The sequence below is a fragment of the Lithobates pipiens genome, unplaced genomic scaffold, assembly GCF_037356315.1.
Source record: "Lithobates pipiens isolate NorthernLeopardFrog02 unplaced genomic scaffold, aLitPip1_a1.2 Scaffold_22, whole genome shotgun sequence".
Classification (NCBI taxonomy): Eukaryota; Metazoa; Chordata; class Amphibia; order Anura; family Ranidae; genus Lithobates; species Lithobates pipiens.
In genome coordinates, this window is record NW_027507784.1 from 324661936 (window position 1) to 324681389 (window position 19454).

Sequence of the window (19454 nt, forward strand, 5' to 3'; positions counted from 1 at the left end):
AGGTGAGAAAAAAAAAAAAAGGCTGATTACCCATAAATACCCTCACTTGCGCACAAGCCTGGCTTTTCACCTCCAGATGGAAAGCAACATGGCTGGCTGCCACATGCCTGGTAAGTAGAGCTTGGATGCGATTATGGTTGCAATGTTCGTTTTGGAGCTGCAGTCTAAACTTTTTTTTTTCACTCCACTTTGTTTAAATGTCACAAATATGTTACAATCTTATTATATAATTGCTTTCTGTTTAACAGTTTGTTTATATTGTGGCATAACTAAATGTTTGTATTCAAACAGGCAAGCAATTGCACTGTATAGATCAAACTTTCTCTGCCTTTTTAAAGCGGAGGTCCACCCTAAAATGGACCTCCGCTCATCGGAATCCCCCCCCTCCGGCGCCACAATTGGCACCTTTCAGGGGGGAGGGGGGGTGCAGTTACCTGGATAATCCAGGTAACTGCACCCACTTCCGGGATAGCTGTCTGCGGAAAGGGGCGTAGATTACGCCCCTTTCCGCAACTGCCCGCCCCTTTGCGCAAGTGCCCCGCTGCCTGCTGGGAAACACACAGTTCCCAGAGGCAGCGGGGACCGTCCGGATTGCGCCGCGCGGCTCGCGCATGCGCAGTAGGGAACCGGGAAATGAAGCCGAAAGGCTCCATTTCCTGATTCCCATACCCAAGATGGCGGCGGCAGGACCCGACAGACGACCTAGCGATCGGCTTCGGGTGCCGACATCGCGGGCGCACTGGACAGGTAAGTGTCACTATTTTAAAAGTCAGCAGCTGCAGTATTTGTAGCTGCTGGCTTTTAAAAAAAAAAAACGCGGAGTCCCGGTGGACTCCCGCTTTAACTTCAGGGGATTGGCAGACCCCCCCCCCCCATTGTGAATTTGTGGGATGCATGCTGTGTGTCCCCCCCCCACCATCCTCATTGTTAATGTGGCATGCATGCTCTCTGCGCCCCCCCTCATTGTGAATTTGTGGGATGCATGCTCTCTGCGCCCCCCCCCATTGTTACTTTGTGGGATGCATGCTCTCTGCGCCCCCCCCCCCCACTGCCACCCTCATTGTTAATGTGGGATGCATGCTCTGTGCGCCCCCCACCACACCCTCATTGTGAATGTGGGATGCATGCTCTGTGCGCCCCCCACCACCCTCATTGTGAATGTGGGATGCATGCTCTGTGCGCCCCCCCACCACCCTCATTGTGAATGTGGGATGCATGCTCTGTGCATCCCCCCACCACCCTCATTGTGAATGTGGGATGCATGCTCTGTGCGCCCCCCCACCACCCTCATTGTGAATGTGGGATGCATGCTCTGTGCGCCCCCCCCACCACCCTCATTGTGAATGTGGGATGCATGCTCTGTGCGCCCCCTCCCCCCACCACCCTCATTGTGAATGTGGGATGCATGCTCTGTGCGCCCCCTCCCCCCACCACCCTCATTGTGAATGTGGGATGCATGCTCTGTGCGCCCCCCCACCACCCTCATTGTGAATGTGGGATGCATGCTCTGTGCAGCCCCCCCCACCACCCTCATTGTGAATGTGGGATGCATGCTCTGTGCAGCCCCCCCCACCACCCTCATTGTGAATGTGGGATGCATGCTCTGTGCAGCCCCCCCCACCACCCTCATTGTCAATGTGGGATGCATGCTCTGTGTGCCCTCCCCCACCACCACCCTCATTGTCAATGTGGGATGCATGCTCTCTGCGCCCTCCCCCACCACCACCCTCATTGTGAATGTGGGATGCATGCTCTCTGCGCCCTCCCCCACCACCACCCTCATTGTCAATGTGGGATGCATGCTCTCTGCGCCTCCCCCCACCACCACCCTCATTGTGAATGTGGGATGCATGCTCTCTGCGCCTCCCCCCACCACCACCCTCATTGTGAATGTGGGATGCATGCTCTCTGCGCCTCCCCCCACCACCACCCTCATTGTGAATGTGGGATGCATGCTCTCTGCGCCTCCCCCACCACCACCCTCATTGTGAATGTGGGATGCATGCTCTCTGCGCCTCCCCCACCACCACCCTCATTGTGAATGTGGGATGCATGCTCTCTGCGCCTCCCCCACCACCACCCTCATTGTGAATGTGGGATGCATGCTCTCTGCGCCTCCCCCACCACCACCCTCATTGTGAATGTGGGATGCATGCTCTCTGCGCCTCCCCCACCACCACCCTCATTGTGAATGTGGGATGCATGCTCTCTGCGCGCCTCCCCCACCACCACCCTCATTGTGAATGTGGGATGCATGCTCTCTGCGCGCCCCAACCACCACCATTGTGAATGTGGGATGCATGCTCTCTGCGCGCCCCAACCACCACCATTGTGAATGTGGGATGCATGCTCTCTGCGCGCCCCAACCACCACCATTGTGAATGTGGGATGCATGCTCTCTGCGCGCCCCAACCACCACCATTGTGAATGTGGGATGCATGCTCTCTGCGCGCCCTCCCCACCACCATTGTGAATGTGGGATGCATGCTCTCTGCGCCCTCCCCACCACCAATGTGGGATGCATGCTCTCTGCGCCCCCCATTGTGAATTTGTGGGATGCATGCTCTGCGCCCCCCACCACCACCCTCATTGTGAATTTGTGGGATGCATGCTCGCCCCCCAGTTTTTTTATAGTCCTATGTTACACAGCAGGGCACATAGTGGGTCTGGATGGGGTGCAGAAACTGGCCAACTTTTCATGTTGCTAGTGGCTCGTTTCTAGGACTATCTCTTATCCTAGTAACTAATTGGCCACTTAACATGAAAATGACCAGACTCCTGCCCTCCTGAGATTCCTGGTGTCTTAAGGCCCCTTTCACACATGCAGATGGTATGTCCGTATTTCATCCATCCGTTTGCGGATGAAATACGGACATACATTCATCCCTATGGGATAGCGGGTGTCTGCGGATGCACATCCGCAGACACCCGATTTCGTCCGCCTCCGCAACAGTCCGATTCTGCAGACAGGGGAAAATCCTATTTTTCTATCCGTCCGCAGAGCGGATCGGACGAACACGGACTGACGGTCCGTGCTCGTCAGATCCCCATAGAGAAGAGCGGAGATCTGACAGGGCGGTCCCTGCACAGTGTGCGGAGACCGCCCTGTCCGCAGCCAGCTCAGCGGGGACAACGGAGCGATCCCCGCTGAGCGAGCGGATCTTCACGGGGCGGATCATTACTGATCCGCCCCGTGTGAAAGAGGCCTTAGTAGGACTGGCAGCACTGACAGAAGGGGAAGGATCCGTGATGGCTGCTGGCCAGTAAGGATGAGTTCAGGCATGTTCACAACCCACATGTGCAGAGTCCGCCAGGAAAATGGCACTGCACAGTGCTAATTATAGGCAGTGAGACCTTTCTCCAACTCTACAGCCGTAGTGGGAATATGTCTCGCTGCCTGTGATTATCTCTGTGCAGTGCTGACTTCCTGGCGGCTCTGCATGTGCGGGTTATGAACATGCCTGAGCTCATCCTTATTGGCCAGACCAATATAATGGGCTAAGCTGCAATATCATGCAGGTGTGGCAGTGGTTATTACCTTGTGTTGCAAGGCTGTGTACACATGACTCAAAGCACAACTTTGTTTTGCCTTTTTGAATGCGTTATTTCATTTTTGCTAAAGCAATATTTGTATATGAAATGATTTGATATGGCAAGGCTAGTTACCAGGCTGTCATGCTGGTGTTTAATTCCAGTCAAGTATGCAGATTGGGGCTTTTATCCAAGATCTGCACACTTGATAAGTGATAATGAGCTCTAGGAAGCCAGCGTTGTCGGCAATGCTAGAGCCCACATTTCTCATAAGTTTATAGTAGCTATTTTGATCTAAGCATTTGCTTTCAGTGGGCATGATGCCATTTATTTCTTTATTTGTTTAGGTACTACTTGGAACGAAAAGCTCAAAGCAACGTGGAATTTCCTCTGTGGCCCCGCAGCATCAAATGGTAGGTTCCCATACAAACACTGTCGTTTGGGTTTAGCCACACATTTATGTGGACCCAGTGTTAAATTGCTAATTGAGTTATGAACTGTTATCGTAACTCATGGGCTTGGGTTTAACCACTTGTTGGTGGTCCCCAGGTTCTGGGGTCTAGGAGTGACTAGTCCTAGTTCAGTTTGATATCTCTTCAGATTGCACTCCTAGGCTGAGTGACTGAGCGTGTCTTGCAGTTCGGTTTGGCAGTGTTGCTTGCCCCGCCCTGTCCTACCGAGACTCCCGATTCGTCTCTTTTGCTCTCCTGGATCCTTCTGCAAGTTATAGATGCTGCTAGGCTTTTAACTCCCTGACCCCTCTTGGGAAGTCTACGGAGAGCTTGGGCCCTGGGTCTCGCTCTCTGGAAGTAAAGGGTCTGCTGTTCTTAAATGGTCTGAGCTTCCTATTTTGTACTGTTTGGCTAACCGGCTAGTTGATGGGCTTCTCTGTAGCAGAGGGCTTGGAGACTGGGTCAATCTCAGTCCTTGCTGGATTGGGGGGCTAGTGCCCAGTCCTTTGTGAAGGTCGGGGCTAGGACCGATTAAGTCTTCATGCCCTCTGCTGCAGTGCGGCTTGGAAGTTGGTTTAGGTCAATCGTGGTCATCATGGGAATGGGAGGGTCATCTTTGACTGAACATCCTTTCTTCCTGGGAATACAGTGTCGGTCTTGGAATGGTTCTTGGTTAGAGTATGAGGGCACCATGCTAGTCAACAGATACTTTGGCCAGGCCAACACTGGCACGCTATTCTTGGGTCAGACTTTTTGGTATTGGGTTAGATGCCTTATCCTCTTAAGGGATAAGGGTCTAGCACGTGCCATTCCCACAAAATGGCAAAACTTCAACCTTTTCATTGGCTAACTTCACTCAAAGATCTCACAAAGCTTTTCTGCTTTAATATAAAATGCTTGCAAAATGGTTTATAAATTTTATGGGGTTCTAATGCCTAGCTTATTTTGTAGCTGGTGAGGTGCCCTTCAAGGGTGAACTAAGGCAACACTGTAAACAGATGAAAAATTAGAGGTATGTATCAAATTGGGGTTATAAATGCAATCTATAGGACATTTCAAGTTAAAATGTGTTTTGATACAGTTTAGGTACCAAATCCTGTGGAGTTCCCCCCCTCCTTTCCATGATTAACACTACTAGAAAGTCTATCCTGAAGCAGTTCCTCAAACTAGTTGGGTTACTATAGACCAGTGGTCTCACTGGGACCAGATGTGATCCTTTTGCTTGACTTATCTGGGCCTTGAGGCATAATTACTGACACTGGGGCAGTATTCCTTCCACTTGCAAACATGGGGCACTTTTTCTCCCATAATGCCTAAAGATCTGGCATGGTTTATGCTCGGGCTCATTTCAGCCACCTTAGATTCTTATGGACAGTAAATTGACCTTTTAGAAAAAGTTTGGAGACTCCTGCAGTAGACTTTTAATTGCTTGGGTAGGAAAGGTTGCTGCAATTTTTCTAATTGATGTGAAACACCACAATAATGTGCATTGATATATGAAGGTGACTCCCACTCTCCTGTGCCTCATGTCCTGTCTGAAGTAGGATTGGCAACTCGTGGGGAAGGATCTGTGATGTTAGCTGGCCAGCCCAATATAAGAGGCCAAGCTGCATGTGTCCTTATCTGCAATATCATGCATGTGTGGCAGTGATTATTGTAATGCATGACTCAAAGCTGCTTATTTTGCCTTTGAATGCTTTAACTATTTTTCTTGATAAAGCGATATCTGTATATGAAATGGCAAGGCTAGTTGCCTGGCTGTCATGCTGGTGTTTAAATCCAGGCAACTATGCAGATTGTGGCTTTTATCCAAGATCTGCATCCTTGACAGGGGGTAAGTCACAGCAAGATCTAGGAAGTCAGAATTTTCAGTAGGTCAGCAATGATGGAACCCTAAAAGCCACATTTCTCATAACTATTTTGATATCTGCATTCAATTTCAGTGGACATGATGCCATCCATTTTGTTTTTGTGTCTTCCAACTGAGAATGAAAAGCTCAAAGCAACATATCTCTTGTGGGGCTGCAGCATCAAATGGTAGGTTCCCACACAAACACTTGGGAGTTACAAGCCTTTATCATAACTCCTGTTTAGGTTTAGCCACACTTTTGTGGACCCAGTGATGAACTGATATAAATCACAGGCTTGGTTTTAACCACTTGTTGATGGTCCCTGGGTTCTTGGGTCTAGGAGTGAAAAGTCCTAGTTTAGTTTGAAACATCTAGAGAAGTTTAAGCTCCTAAACTGACAATCAAGCCTTCCTTGCAATTTGGGTTAGTTTTGCTTGCCCCTCCTTATACTGGAAAGCTCAGCTGGGGTCTTCACTCTCCTGTAGGTTATTGCTTTCTGCAAAGGGGATGGGCAACCATGCTAGGCTTTCACTCTGATCCCTCTTGGGAAGTCTACGGAGAGCTTGGGCCCTGGGTTTCACTCTCTGGAATGGAGGCCGGCCGATATATCGGCCGATATTTGCCGTTTTTTAAATCGGCATCGGCCGATTGTGTTGCTAAAAAGCCGATTCTACAGCGGGACTTTGAAATGACTTCTGTAAGAAGTCAGTGTGAGTTGACTGAGTCGTCATAGCAACACTTTCCTCCTCTCTGGGCAGACTGCCAAGAAAAGAACTAAATGATACAATGTTTACACTTCTGAATGAATGAAATCATCTCTGTGTAGAAGTTCTCAGTTTAACCATTTAAAGACTAAATCTTTTCTGACACTTGTTGCTTACAAGTAAAAATCCTGTATTTTCTGCCAGAAAATCACTTAGACCCCCCAAAAATTATATATATTTTTTTAGCAGAGATCCTAGGGAATAAAATAGCGGTTGTTGCAATATTTTGTCACACGGCATTTGCAGAGGTCTTTCAAATGCATTTTTTGGGAAAAAAATAACCATTTAAAAAATAAAAATAAAATAAAAACAGTAAAGTTAGCCCTTTTTTTTTTTTTTTTTGTCCAAACGTTTTGACTACCCGTTTTTATTTAATATATAGTTTTTTTTTTTTTTTTTATCTAGATCATACATACAAGTAAACTGATTGGAGGTTATTTTTGTTTAATAAATGTTTAAAGCGGGAGTCCGCCGGGACTCCGCTTTTTTTTTTTTTTTTTTTTTTTTTAAAGCCAGCAGCTACAAATACTGCAGCTGCTGACTTTTAAAATAGTGACACTTACCTGTCCAGCGCGCCCGCGATGTCAGCACCCGAAGCTGATCTCTAGATCGACACTCGAGTGCTGCCGCCGCCATCTTGGGTATGGGAATCAGGAAATGGAGCCTTTCGGCTTCATTTCCCGGTTCCCTACTGCGCATGCGCGAGCCGCGCTGCGCAATGAGGACAGTCCCCGCTGCCTCTGGGATCTGTGTTTCCCAGCAGGCAGCGGGGCACTTGCGGAAAGGGGTGTAATGTACGCCCCTTTCCGCAGAGAGCTAGCCCGGAAGTGGGTGCAGTTACCTGGATTATCCAGGTAACTGCACCCCCTCCCCCCTAAAGGTGCCAATTGTGGCGCCGGAGGGGGGGAGGAATCCGATGAGCGGAAGGTCCATTTTAGGGTGGACCTCCGCTTTAAGTGTAAAATTTTCTGTATCACTTATGAAGGCTGCTTTCACACTGGAGCGGGCAGACGTTGATGGTAAAACGCAAGTTTTAAGGCTCTTTACCATCATTTTAGCGGTGCTATTTGGCTGCTAGTGGGGCACATATAACCCAGCTAGCGGCCAAGGAAGAGGTTAAATGCGCCCATGAAGCACCGCTGCCAAATCGCATTGCATGCGCTTCGGCAGTGGTGCCCATTCATATCAATGGGCTGGAGTGGTGGAGGAGCGGTATACACCACTCCAAACGTGCTGCTTGCAGGACTTTTTTTTAAGATCCTGCCAGCGCATCGCCTCAGTGTGAAAGCACTCTGTCTTTCACACAGACTGCAGGGGAGCCATTTTGCAGGCACTTTACAGGCGCTATTTTTAGCCCAAAAGCGCCTTAAAAAACACCCCAGTGGGAAAGGTGTGTTGGATCAAGGGGGATTAAAAATAAATTAAAATAAAATCGGCCTAACATATCGGCCCAAAAAAATCGGCATCATATATCGGCTATCGGCCGCCATGATTTCTAAATATCGGCATCGGCCAGAGAAAAACCCATATCGGTCGACCTCTACTCTGGAAGTAAAGGGTCTGCTGTTCTTAGATGGTCTGAACTTTCTATTTTGAACTTTGATTGGCTAACTGGGCTGGTTGAATGGGCTTCTCTGTAGCATAGGACTTGGAGACTGGGTCAATCTCAGTTCTTGCTGGATTGGGGGGGGTGAGTGCCCAGTCCTTCATGAAGGTCGGGGCTTGGACAGATCCAGTCTCTGCCCTCTGCTGCAGTGCAGCTTGGAAGTTGGTCTAGGAGGTCAATCGTGGCTCATTATGGGAATGGGAGGGTTATCTTTGACTGCACATCCTTTCTTCCTGGGAATACAGTGTCGGTCTTGGAATGGTTCTTGGTCTTTCATGGTTAGAGTATGAGGGCACCATGCTAGAGTCAACTAATACTTTGGCCAGACCAACACTGGCACTCTATTCTTGGGTCAGACTTTTTGGTATTGGTTTAGATACCTTATCCTCTTAGGGGGAGAAGGGGCTGGCACATGCCATTCTCACAATGGCAAAACTTCAACATTTTCATTGGCTAACTTCAATCACAGGTTTAAATTGACATTTTGAAATATCTTGTTTTAAAGCAGCAGTCTGCCCACCGCTGCAACAAAATTTAAGCCAGCAGCTGCACATACTACAGCTGCTGACTTCTAATTTTGTACACTTGCCTGTCCTGGGGTCCATTAATGTTAAGTGCATGGAACCTCTATTGCAAGTAAGGGAACCCTACTACACCCCCCTCACCAAAAGGTGCCAAATGTGGCTCCAGAGGGGGAGGAGTACAAGTGGAAGTTCCACTTTGGAGTGGAACTCTACTTAATTAAATTTGCTGCTCCTTTCACCTCTGTAACTGTGGTCACCATACTGAAATGCACCTTTTTGTGGCTTTATTGGAGGCAGTGTGTGTGTGTCTCTCTACCTTTTGCTTTTCTAGTCTCTTTAAAATACTGAACTGTCTACTGCAAGTTTGGTAAGTAGTTAACAAGTTTATCGTACTTGCAAAATGTTTTTTTTTTAAATTGTGTTTATGGGGTTCTAATGACTGCCTTTTGTTTTGTAGCTGGTGAGGTGCCCATCAAGGGTGAAATATGGTAACGGTGAACAGATGACAAATTGGAGGTATGGGTTAAATTTGGCTTATAAATGCAGTAATCTATTGGACAGTTTAAGTGAACTGTGTTTTGATAGTTTAGGTACCAAATCCTGGTATTTGTATACGTCTTTAACACTACTAGAAAGTCTATCCTGAAGCGGTTTCTCAAACTAGTGGGTTACAATAGACCAGCGGTCTCGCTGCAGCCTGGGGCCAGATGTGCTCCTTTTGCTTTCCTTTGTCAGTGGCAGAAATTATGCCTCAAGGCCATGAGGCAGTATCTCTTCACTCACAAACATGGGACACTATTTCTCCCATGACACCAACAATTTCTCCCCTAATACCTAACTATTTGGCATGGTTTATGCTCAGTGTGCACATTCCAGGCCCTAGATTCTAAAGGTCAATTTACTGTAATTTTAGAAAGTGTGTAGACCTATTGCATGGGTATGAAAGTTTGCTTCAATTGCATTAACATATATTGCTACAATAGCCAGCTATAACTTCAGTCTTGATAAAACTAATCTGTATAGGAATAAAAACCTAAACTAATGCAGTCACCACTTTGGGGAAAAAAATTGGTGAGCTTTTTTGGCTGTACTACAGCTTAACACCACACTCACTGTGTGCAATTCTGTAGGAGATAAATTTAGTTGCCAGTCAAGCTTATGGGTGTAACATGTTCCTCAATTTGTCACATGATAATGCCGCAGGGGACTAGGAAATCCCAATTTGAGTTAAACGCCTTAAAAAGTTACCCAATTTTTTTACAAAAGCCAATCGCATATGGGGCACAATCGCCTATGTTTTAAGTTTCTCTTTAAATGAGGCACCCAGGGTCTGAGACCTTGCATGTTGTCCTGTGCTCCACTGAATGTAAAGCAATGCACATCGCACTGCATTACATTCTTTCCTGGCCTTGACGGCTAGGTAAATTATCAGTGGGGCCTGGAAGAGTGATGTCACTTATGGGTCAGCAGCAAGAAGGGGACAGCAGATGTGCATCTATGCCAGTCTCAGGCCCACAGATCATCAAATGGAGCCTGGGGTATGTGGGGTGTAGAGCATCTTTGTGGCAGCTCAAGCACCAGGATTCAGTGGGGGTGGGTTTTTTATTTCTACCTGACGCCTGGGGTTTGTTCCCTTAATCATGAAGTATGGAGGCTGCCATTGCTCAAGTCTGTGGGGTTGTTCTGTCTCTCTGGGGCTTTGGCCTCAACACTTTGTGTGACCTGAGAAATAGAAGATTCTGACAATTGCAGAATGCTTTCTTTATGATTAACATTTTAAAGCCACATTAGCCAGGTAACAAGTCCATTAGTTCCTGTACTGTTCAGTAAGCCATAGCAAAGTGAAGCAAAACATCTTCACTATGCTCCAAGTATGGAATTATCTAGGGTGGTTTTTGTGTGTTTTTGGGACTAGGCATAGGAAGCCAATAGAGGCTTCTATCTTGGTTTTCTCCTGAAAATTTCAGTTGCTTGGCTGTCATACTAATACTCTTAACAAGTATGCAGAGACTTCTAGACTTTCATGATCTGCCCAGTTGAGGGTGACCTGAAACACATGAAGCCAGGTGTTGAGCAGAACAGCAGGTCAATTTTGGGTTGTCAATGAGCCCCTTTCATTACTTTTTATAAACTTTATTAACCTTTTTATATTTAACCTTAACCTCAAACTTCTATCTTTTGTAGACATGTTGACATCAATAACTTGGTTTCTATTGGAAGCCTTGACCACTTCAAGTTGACGGCTGAACACTTCAAGCATGATGGAATCCCTTCTCTTGTCCTGCAGCATTTGTGGATGGTGGGTACCAAAACTCATTTAAGGATGAAGGCCTACCTTGGTTTGCTAGGTTTCACCAGAGTTCTGAGCTTTTGTTCGAACTCTTGGGTTAGCCACACTGTGGACCCACAAATGATTTTGGGATAGTAGTCTAGCTTGGTTTGCTAGGTTTCACCAGAGTTCTGAGCTTTTGTTCTAACTCTTGGGTTAGCCACACTGTGGACCTACAAATGAATTTAGGCTACTAGTCTAGCTTGGTTTGCTAGGTTTCACCGGAGTTATGAGCTTTTAATCATAACCCTTAGATTTTGGGGTCTAAGAGCAAAGTACTTGTTCAGTTGGAAGTCCCTGGGTAGAAATTTTCTCCTAGGTTGTGGGTTGAGCTTTTTTGGAGCAGGGCGGGGCACTGCAACACTGCTCCTTCAGACTCTGTTGGCCTCTTTAATCCACCTTTTGTGCTTACCTTGCAGGTTATCTGTTTCTAGGCGCTTCTTTCTCAAATCGCCTTTCAGGACAACCCCGGAGAGAGTGTAGCTCCACCTTGTAATTAGGAAACACATGCCCACTTTAAAAACACCTCCTCTTCCTCCATGGCTTCAGTTATTGTGTTTCCTCCTTGGAGGAAGCATGTGCCTGAACCAGGGAGAGCTACACTCTCTGCAGGGGAGTAAGGCTTACCTTTTGTTGCAGGTTGTTTCTTTTTTGACCCCCAGCAGCATCTCCACGGGGAGAGGACTCCTGGAGCTCCTGGTCCCGCCATCTCACGGGAGTAAGGACCCTCGGAGTGCCGGCGTCGGGTGTCCGCTTGTTAGCGCAGGGAGGGCTCTGTTGCTGGCGGAGGCCGCTGCAGGTCAGCGGCATGGCTCCGTTTTCGGCGCCGGGTCCCGGGCGGTGACGGCGTCGTTCACAGTGACGCGCGGGCGCTCTGAGGGGGCGTGGCGCCGTGGTTCAAGCGCCTGGAACGCAGGGATCATGGGGCGGGTCAGGTGACCGCGTGCTTCCGCTTCCGGCCGGCCCTGATGACGCGGCGGCCGGGAAAATTTAAAACGACAGAGCTGTTTGTGATAGCTGCCTCACTCAAACGATGGAAGAGTGTAAGCCAGCTATGGCGGAGACAGGCGCCCCTAGCACCGGTCCAGCCCAGGTACATAAGGTGCACTGGCACCCTCTGCTTTACTGTTGGGCTATGTCTTTGTCTGTTCCCCCCCTCTTGGGGGCCTGTCGCTGCAGGTCAGAGGTGGACTTCGCTCTGACCTTTTGCAGCCTAGTTCTGGGGTCTCACTAGTGGTCTGTTTGGTGGTGGGTCTCTGCACTGGCTTGGTGTTAAGCACTGGTTGTTGAGAGCTTTTAGTGAGTTAAACCTGTATGTCATTTCAGGAAAAATCACTAGGAAAAGCTAGACCAGGTCAGAGAAAATGTCCTTCTTGCAAGACCCCCCTCAGAGATTCATGGCAGAAGGCAATGTGCAGAAATTGTATCAGAGAATTGGTGGAAGAGGAAACATCTCAACAATATAAGGATTTGTTTTCTTCGGTTAAAGAACTGACAAACTTCTTGAGTTCAGTCAGGTCCATCCTGATACAAAACCCTCCCGCACAGACCGAGCCTCAGAACTTACCGCCCAGCCCCAGGGCGTCGTCATCCAGACAGGTGGAAACTGAAGAGTCTGGAGACGAAGGGGGTAGTACTCTCATCTCCTTCAGGGATTCTGAGGAGGAGGAAGAGGAAGAAGATAGCAGGGGCTCCAAATTCAAGCTATCACTAGAGGAAGTAGATGATATTCTAAAAGCAATCTACACTACTCTAGAAATTCAAGAAGAAAAAGTACAACTGTCAGTTCATGACAAAATGTACCAGGGGTCGGACGAAACAAAACGGAGAGTTTTTCCAGTCCACAGGGTCCTCTCAGACTCAGTGAGAAAGGAGTGGAAGGACCCAGAAAAAGCCCCTTTCTTCTCTAAAGCTCTCAAGAGAAGGTTTCCCTTCGAAGATAAAGACTCAGAGGTTTGGAACAAGAAACCCAGAGTCGATGCAGCTTTCTCGCAGGTATCCAGACGAACGGATCTAGCCTTTGAGGATATGGGGATCCTTAAAGACCCAATGGACAAAAAAGCTGACTCCATCCTTAAAAAGGCTTGGGATGCTGCGTCAGTCAGTCTAAAACCAGCAATGGCAGCTACGGTGGTGGCCAGGAATCTGGAATGTTGGGTAGAGAAGCTGAAGAGCCATATTGAGGCGGGGACACCCCGCAAGGATCTCTTAGAGTCCTTTCCACTGATCCTGAATGCAGTCAAATACATGGCGGATGCATCAGCAGAATCGGTTAAACTGGCCGCTAGGTCTTCAGCTCTTGTAAATTCAGCCAGGAGAGCAGTTTGGCTGAAAACATGGTCTGGGGACACTGCTTCTAAGGTCAAGCTGTGTGGTCTTCCCTTCTCGGGTGACTTACTCTTTGGTCCCGAGTTGGAGTCTGTGCTGGATAGAACAGCCGATAAAAAGGCTTTTCCAGTTAAGAAAAAGCAGATTACCAAAAAGAATTTTCGTGCTTTTCAGCAGTCCCATAAAAAAGACCAGGAGCGCAAGAGCAGATGGGGTTCACAGAAGGGCAAAGACAAGGGTGGAGTCCTCTTTAGATCTCCCCCAGAGCAGTCCCCTAAGAGCAAGTGACAATATCTCCCCAGTGGGGGGGAGACTGTCAGCTTTTCGCGAACAATGGGACAGGCTGTCTCCAAATCTGTTCGTGAAGAGCGTTGTCAATCAGGGGTACAGGTTGGAGTTTTCAGAACTACCCCCGAGCAGGTTTTACGTGACAACATTGCCAAGGGATCAGGAGAAGGCCTCTGCAATGAAGCTGTTACAGGAGCTGATACAGCAAGAGGTTCTGATTCAAGTCCCAGTAAATCAGCAGGGCGGGGGTTTTTACTCACATATTTTTCTGGTGAAAAAACCCTCAGGGAAGTACCGTCTAATCCTGAATCTGAAATTTCTGAACAGGTTCATTCGGTACAAACATTTCAGGATGGATACAATTTTCTCCATCACAAAGCTGTTGACCCCAGATTGCTTCATGGCATCCCTGGATCTGAGGGATGCCTACCTTCATATACCAATTCATCAGGCATCGCAGCAGTTCCTGCGCCTGGCATTGAAGGTGAGGAGTTCGGTATGGCACCTCCAATTCAGGGCTCTGCCGTTCGGACTCTCGTCCTCTCCCAGGGTCTTTACGAAGATTATGGCAGAGGCTTTGGAGCCCCTGAAATTGAAGGGGATTCCAGTCGTCCCTTACCTGGACGACCTTTTGTTTTTTGCAGACTCCAGGGAGCAGGTCCTAGTCAATCTCCAGAGGGCCCAGTCTCACCTCGAGGGCCTGGGATGGCTTCTAAATCTAGAGAAGTCAATCCTGACCCCCTCACAGGAAATGAAATTTCTGGGGTATACGTTAAATTCGATTCTCCAGAAAGTTTTCCTGCTGTTGGAAAAACAGGAAAAGTTGCAGCTAGCTGTACAGCGGATACAGAGCAACCAGACAGTCTCAGTCAGGACGGCTATGGCAGTTCTGGGCCTGCTTATGGCAGCAATCCTGGCTGTTCAGTGGGCCAGGTTCCATTCCAGACCCCTTCAGAGGGAGGTTCTGTCAAGCTGGTCCCATCAGGATCCTTTGGAAAAACAGCTAAAAATTTCGTCAAGGACAAAAAGGGCTCTTTGGTGGTGGAGAGACCAGGCAAACCTCTCAAGGGGCCTGGTGTGGACCTTTCTTGTGGACAAGCGCCTTACTACAGACGCAAGTGCCTGGGGCTGGGGAGCCCATCTGGATGGTCAGACATCTCAGGGGGTCTGGTCCAAACAGGAAGCTCAAAGATCATCCAACTGGAGGGAGTTGAAGGCTATCTTTCTGGGTTTAGTGGCCTTTCAGCAGAGTTTGAAAGGCCACCACGTCCAGGTGTTGTCAGACAACACAACAGCGGTTACCTACATTATGAAGCAAGGGGGAACCAGAAGCAGGAGCTTGATGGAGCTGGCCAATCTGTTAGCCTGGGCAGAGCAGAACACAGCCTCACTATCGGCAGTGCATCTGAAGGGCTCTCAGAATTTGTTTGCGGACCTCCTAAGCAGGCGCAAATTGCTAGAGGCAGAATGGAGTCTGAATCAGGAAGTGTTCCTGATGATCACCGAGGCCTGGGGGGTTCCACAGGTAGACCTTTTTGCCAGCCAGCAGAACTCAAAGGTGGACAGATTCTTTTCTCTTCACCGAGGAGATGCAGCAATAGGGTTGGATGCATTTGCTCACCCCTGGCATTACCAGCTGTGCTACGCCTTTCCCCCCTTTCCTCTAATTCCACTAGTACTGAGGAAATTCAGGGAAGAAAGGACAGACTTAATACTAGTCACTCCTTTTTGGCCAAAAAGGCCCTGGTTCGCGGGTCTTCGAAACCTAGCCTCGAAGCCCCCATGGAGGTTACCACTCAGAAAAGATCTGTTATCCCAAGGGACAGTAAGTCATCCAGAAGTGGAACTCCTACAGCTAACCGCCTGGTTTCTGAGGAGGACCTATTAAAAGCCAAAGGTCTCTCAGATAAAGTAGTAAAGACCCTGCTGTCTAGTAGGAAGGCAGTTACACAGGCAATTTACATGAAGGTCTGGAAAAAGTTCAACTCCTGGTGCAGTTCTAGAGAACTCAAGGTCAAGAGCACGGTGTCCGTCTTGGAGTTTCTCCATGAAGGAATGGAGAAGGGTCTTGCAGCCAGTACCCTGAAGACTCAGGTGGCTGCCTTATCAGTTTTCTTTGAAAAGACTTTATCTAAAGAAACTTTAATTTCTAGATTTTTTAGGGCTCTTGCTCGAAATAGACCAGTAGCCCTTAAAGACTTTCCCAGTTGGGATTTGTCTACAGTTTTACAGGGTCTCTCGGGAGCACCGTTTGAACCCTTACAGGAAGCTTCTTTACAGAAGGTGGTTTTAAAAACAATTTTTTTGGTGGCCATCACCTCGGCCAGAAGAGTCAGCGAGCTCCAAGCTCTAGCTATTACAGAACCCTTCCTTAGAATTTATCAGGACAGGGTGGTACTGAGGACGGATCCAGCATTCCTACCGAAAGTATCCTCAACTTTCCATCGATCACAGGAAATAGTGTTACCTACATTCTCTGCAACCCCAGCAAATGCAGGAGAGGAAGTTTTTCACACATTGGATGTGAGAAGGTGTCTATTACAGTTTCTGAAAGTTACTAAAGATTTTAGAAAATCAAACGCCCTCTTCGTGATATTTTCTGGATCACGCAAGGGGGAGAAAGCTTCTAAAAGTACGCTGGGTAGGTGGCTTAAGTTGGCTATAACAGAAGCCTATAAAGCAAAAGGAGAAATACCTCCCTCCAGGTATTGCTGCCCACTCTACTAGATCCACGGCAGTTTCCTGGGCTGAAAGGGCCGGTGCAATGCCTGAACAAATCTGCAAGGCTGCCACTTGGTCCAGTTATTCGACATTTCTCCGGCACTACCGGTTAGATCTACTGTCTGCAGCAGATCGGGCCTTCGGCAGGAAGGTACTGCAGGCAGTAGTCCCGCCCTAGGGTAAGTTTCTCGGTTATCCTCTCCGGGGTTGTCCTGAAAGGCGATTTGAGAAAGACTCAGTTAGACTTACCGGTGAAGGGTATTTCTAAGAGCCTTTCAGGACAACCGTTACTTCCCTCCCTAGGTTATGCTTAGTAAATGTATTAAGTTCTACCATGGTGTTGTGCTTTCTGTGCTTTGTTTTCCAGCGTCGGAAGGCCACAATAACTGAAGCCATGGAGGAAGAGGAGGTGTTTTTAAAGTGGGCATGTGTTTCCTAATTACAAGGTGGAGCTACACTCTCTCCGGGGTTGTCCTGAAAGGCTCTTAGAAATACCGTCACCGGTAAGTCTAACTGAGTCTTTCTGCCATATACGGGGATAGATGGCTGAGCATTTATTTTACTCTAAAACCTCTTGGGGAAAGTCTCCAGAGAGCCCCTGCTCTCTGCAAGTAAAAGGGTCTGCTGTTCTGAGACTGTCTTGCCTTTCCTATTGTGAGCTATGATTGGGAAACTGGGCTGGTTGATGGGCTTCTCTGTAGCAGAGGGCTTGGAGACTGGGCCAGTCTCAGTCCTTGCTTGATTGAGGGCGAGTGCCCAGCTCTTCATGAAGGTCAGTTCTAGGGCTGATTCAGTCTTCTTGCCCTCTGCTGCAGTGCGGCTTGGAAGTTGGTCTAGGGACTCAATCATAGCTCATGATGCGACTGGGGAATTCTTTGACTGCACATTCTTTCTTCCTGGCAATACAGAGTGTTGATTTGGAATTCTCCATGGTGTTTTTTGGTTAGTGTGAGGGCACCATACTAGAGTCAAGGAACACTTTGGACCAAGCCAACATCAATACTCTTATTCTTGAGTCAGACTTTTTGGTATTGTTAGAATACTTATGCCCTTAAGGGAAAAGGTCTAACATGTGCCATTACCATTTAACAAATAGGTTTAAATGGTTGGTCTTGCTGTGAAGCGCCACAAAGGCAGTTAAACAGATTGCGCAGCACTTTGTTCTCTGCGCAGCACTTTGTTCTCTGCGCAGCACTTTGTTCTCTGCGCAGCACTTTGTTCTCTGCGCAGCACTTTGTTCTCTGCGCAGCACTTTGTTCTCTGCGCAGCACTTTGTTCTCTGCGCAGCACTTTGTTCTCTGCGCAGCACTTTGTTCTCTGCGCAGCACTTTGTTCTCTGCGCAGCACTTTGTTCTCTGCGCAGCACTTTGTTCTCTGCGCAGCACTTTGTCCCCATGTGGAGTATTTTCTTGTAGATCCCTGAAGCTCATTCTAGTGGTGGTTGTATACAATGCCAGTGATTCCCCTTTGCTGGTCATTTTATGCCCACCCTGATGCAGTGAAGAATGCTAATGTTCTGTTGGTTGCAGGCTTTGGTCCCATTAGCACAGCTATTTATTTAATCTGACACACTGGAGCAGTTAAAGGGATTTTAAAAATATTGGTTGATTCACTGCTGGTTCTTCAAGAGACCAGCCAGGAATGCATATTGTGGTTTTACAATGTCTGTCACATCCATGTGAGCCGGGCCTTGCAGTGGAGTTTGTTTACTTGTTTTAGAGGCTTTTTATCCTTTGTGTTTTTAATGGTACCTCCATTTCATTCAGATGGCTGGCTGAGTAACACTGCTAGGTTCTGGCAAGACTGGTGTGGGAGATTGGTAAGCATCCATACATAATATTTCCAGGAAATCTTTGTAAAGGGTACAATGGTAAATTAAGGGTTTATCGTTTGATCTGTCCTTTAGACAATGCGCATAAGCTTAACAAAAGCATGGGGGGCAGAGGGTTGGGTTTTTTGGCAAGTGTCTGGTCCATATGCTCTCTTCCATTCAGAATCTTTATAAATGTTCAATACTAGCTTTCTGCAGGTCATTTATGGAAACCCTATGGCTGGAAACGGATTGCATACAGACTATAGAAGGGCTAAGCCAACATTGGCACTATTCAATTTTCATCAGCATCTGGTATACATTTTTACACTTTGCCTATCCTTGATAAGTTGATGATGTCCAGGAACTGTTGTTTAGGAGGGGTCTGAATATACTGTACCAAAGTGGGGAGAGCATGTAGGAATTAAGAAAGTTGGGTGACTTTTAAATATTACTGGTTTACCTTCCTAAGCTATGCTATATTAATGGCAACATTTAACTAATTTAAAAGTAGGTGTAATGCAAATATAGCTGGAAATGTACTTTAAAGACAATGCTTGGAAATCTTTTGTCTCAAACACTATACCTTTCCTCCTTTTTGTTTTTTTATCTGTTGTCTACAACTTTTGCTACTAAACTTGGAGTGTTCATTTGCAAGCAAGGCCGAGGTGAACTTCAATCATCCCAGAGACCTCATTTTATCACTTAATCTGATTTCTTCTTTATTTGTTTATTAACTTGCTTTTTATTTTTTATTCTGTGGTCGTATTGGGCCAGTGACGGTGAACCTTGGCATCCCAGATGTTACTACATTTCCCATGATGCTTGTGTGTAGATGAGCATTATGGGAAATGTAGTTCCAAAACATCTGAAATGCAAAGGTTCCCAATCACTATTGGGCAGTAGCCTTTCTGATTGCTTAAAGGGCCAGCCTCTTCTGATTGCATTGTGAAATAAAAACAATTGTACATGGCTAAAGAATAAATGTTGACATGATTATTAAACATGAGAAAGGTTGTCCATTCTTTACTATGTTTTAACTAGATGGGTAGTGTGCTTGCACTTAGATTAAATGGTAATTAAATCCTATAAAGACAATTGAGGGGGGAAAGGAACCACCTTTGCTTAACTTTTTAAAATGTACAACTTTAACATCAAGTTTTTTCTTTTTACACTTTCATTAGACTTCACTGGCACAGAATGAGAGCATGCACATAATGAAACATAATTTTATTCCAGTTTGGTTAAAAT

The 19454-nt window shown here is 47.3% G+C and overlaps 2 protein-coding genes across 2 annotated transcripts in view; both read left to right on the forward strand.

The window, feature by feature from the left end:
• LOC143925745 (zona pellucida sperm-binding protein 4-like) overlaps window positions 1-11490 on the forward strand; it is a 57620-nt gene extending 46130 nt beyond the window's left edge. The window contains exons 10-12 of the mRNA XM_077450197.1: window positions 9185-9243; window positions 10912-11026; window positions 11476-11490. Of these exons, the coding sequence (XP_077306323.1) occupies window positions 9185-9243; window positions 10912-11026; window positions 11476-11490 (189 nt within the window). The remainder of the gene's footprint in view (window positions 1-9184; window positions 9244-10911; window positions 11027-11475) is intronic.
• Window positions 58-19202, forward strand: LOC143924985 (uncharacterized). The gene is made up of 5 exons (XM_077449550.1): window positions 58-110; window positions 3879-3944; window positions 4935-4995; window positions 9185-9243; window positions 10912-19202. Exon 5 carries the CDS (start codon window positions 13718-13720, stop codon window positions 16397-16399), a length of 2682 nt encoding a protein of 893 aa, XP_077305676.1. The 5' UTR covers window positions 58-110; window positions 3879-3944; window positions 4935-4995; window positions 9185-9243; window positions 10912-13717; the 3' UTR covers window positions 16400-19202.
• The last annotated feature ends 252 nt before the right edge of the window (window positions 19203-19454 follow it).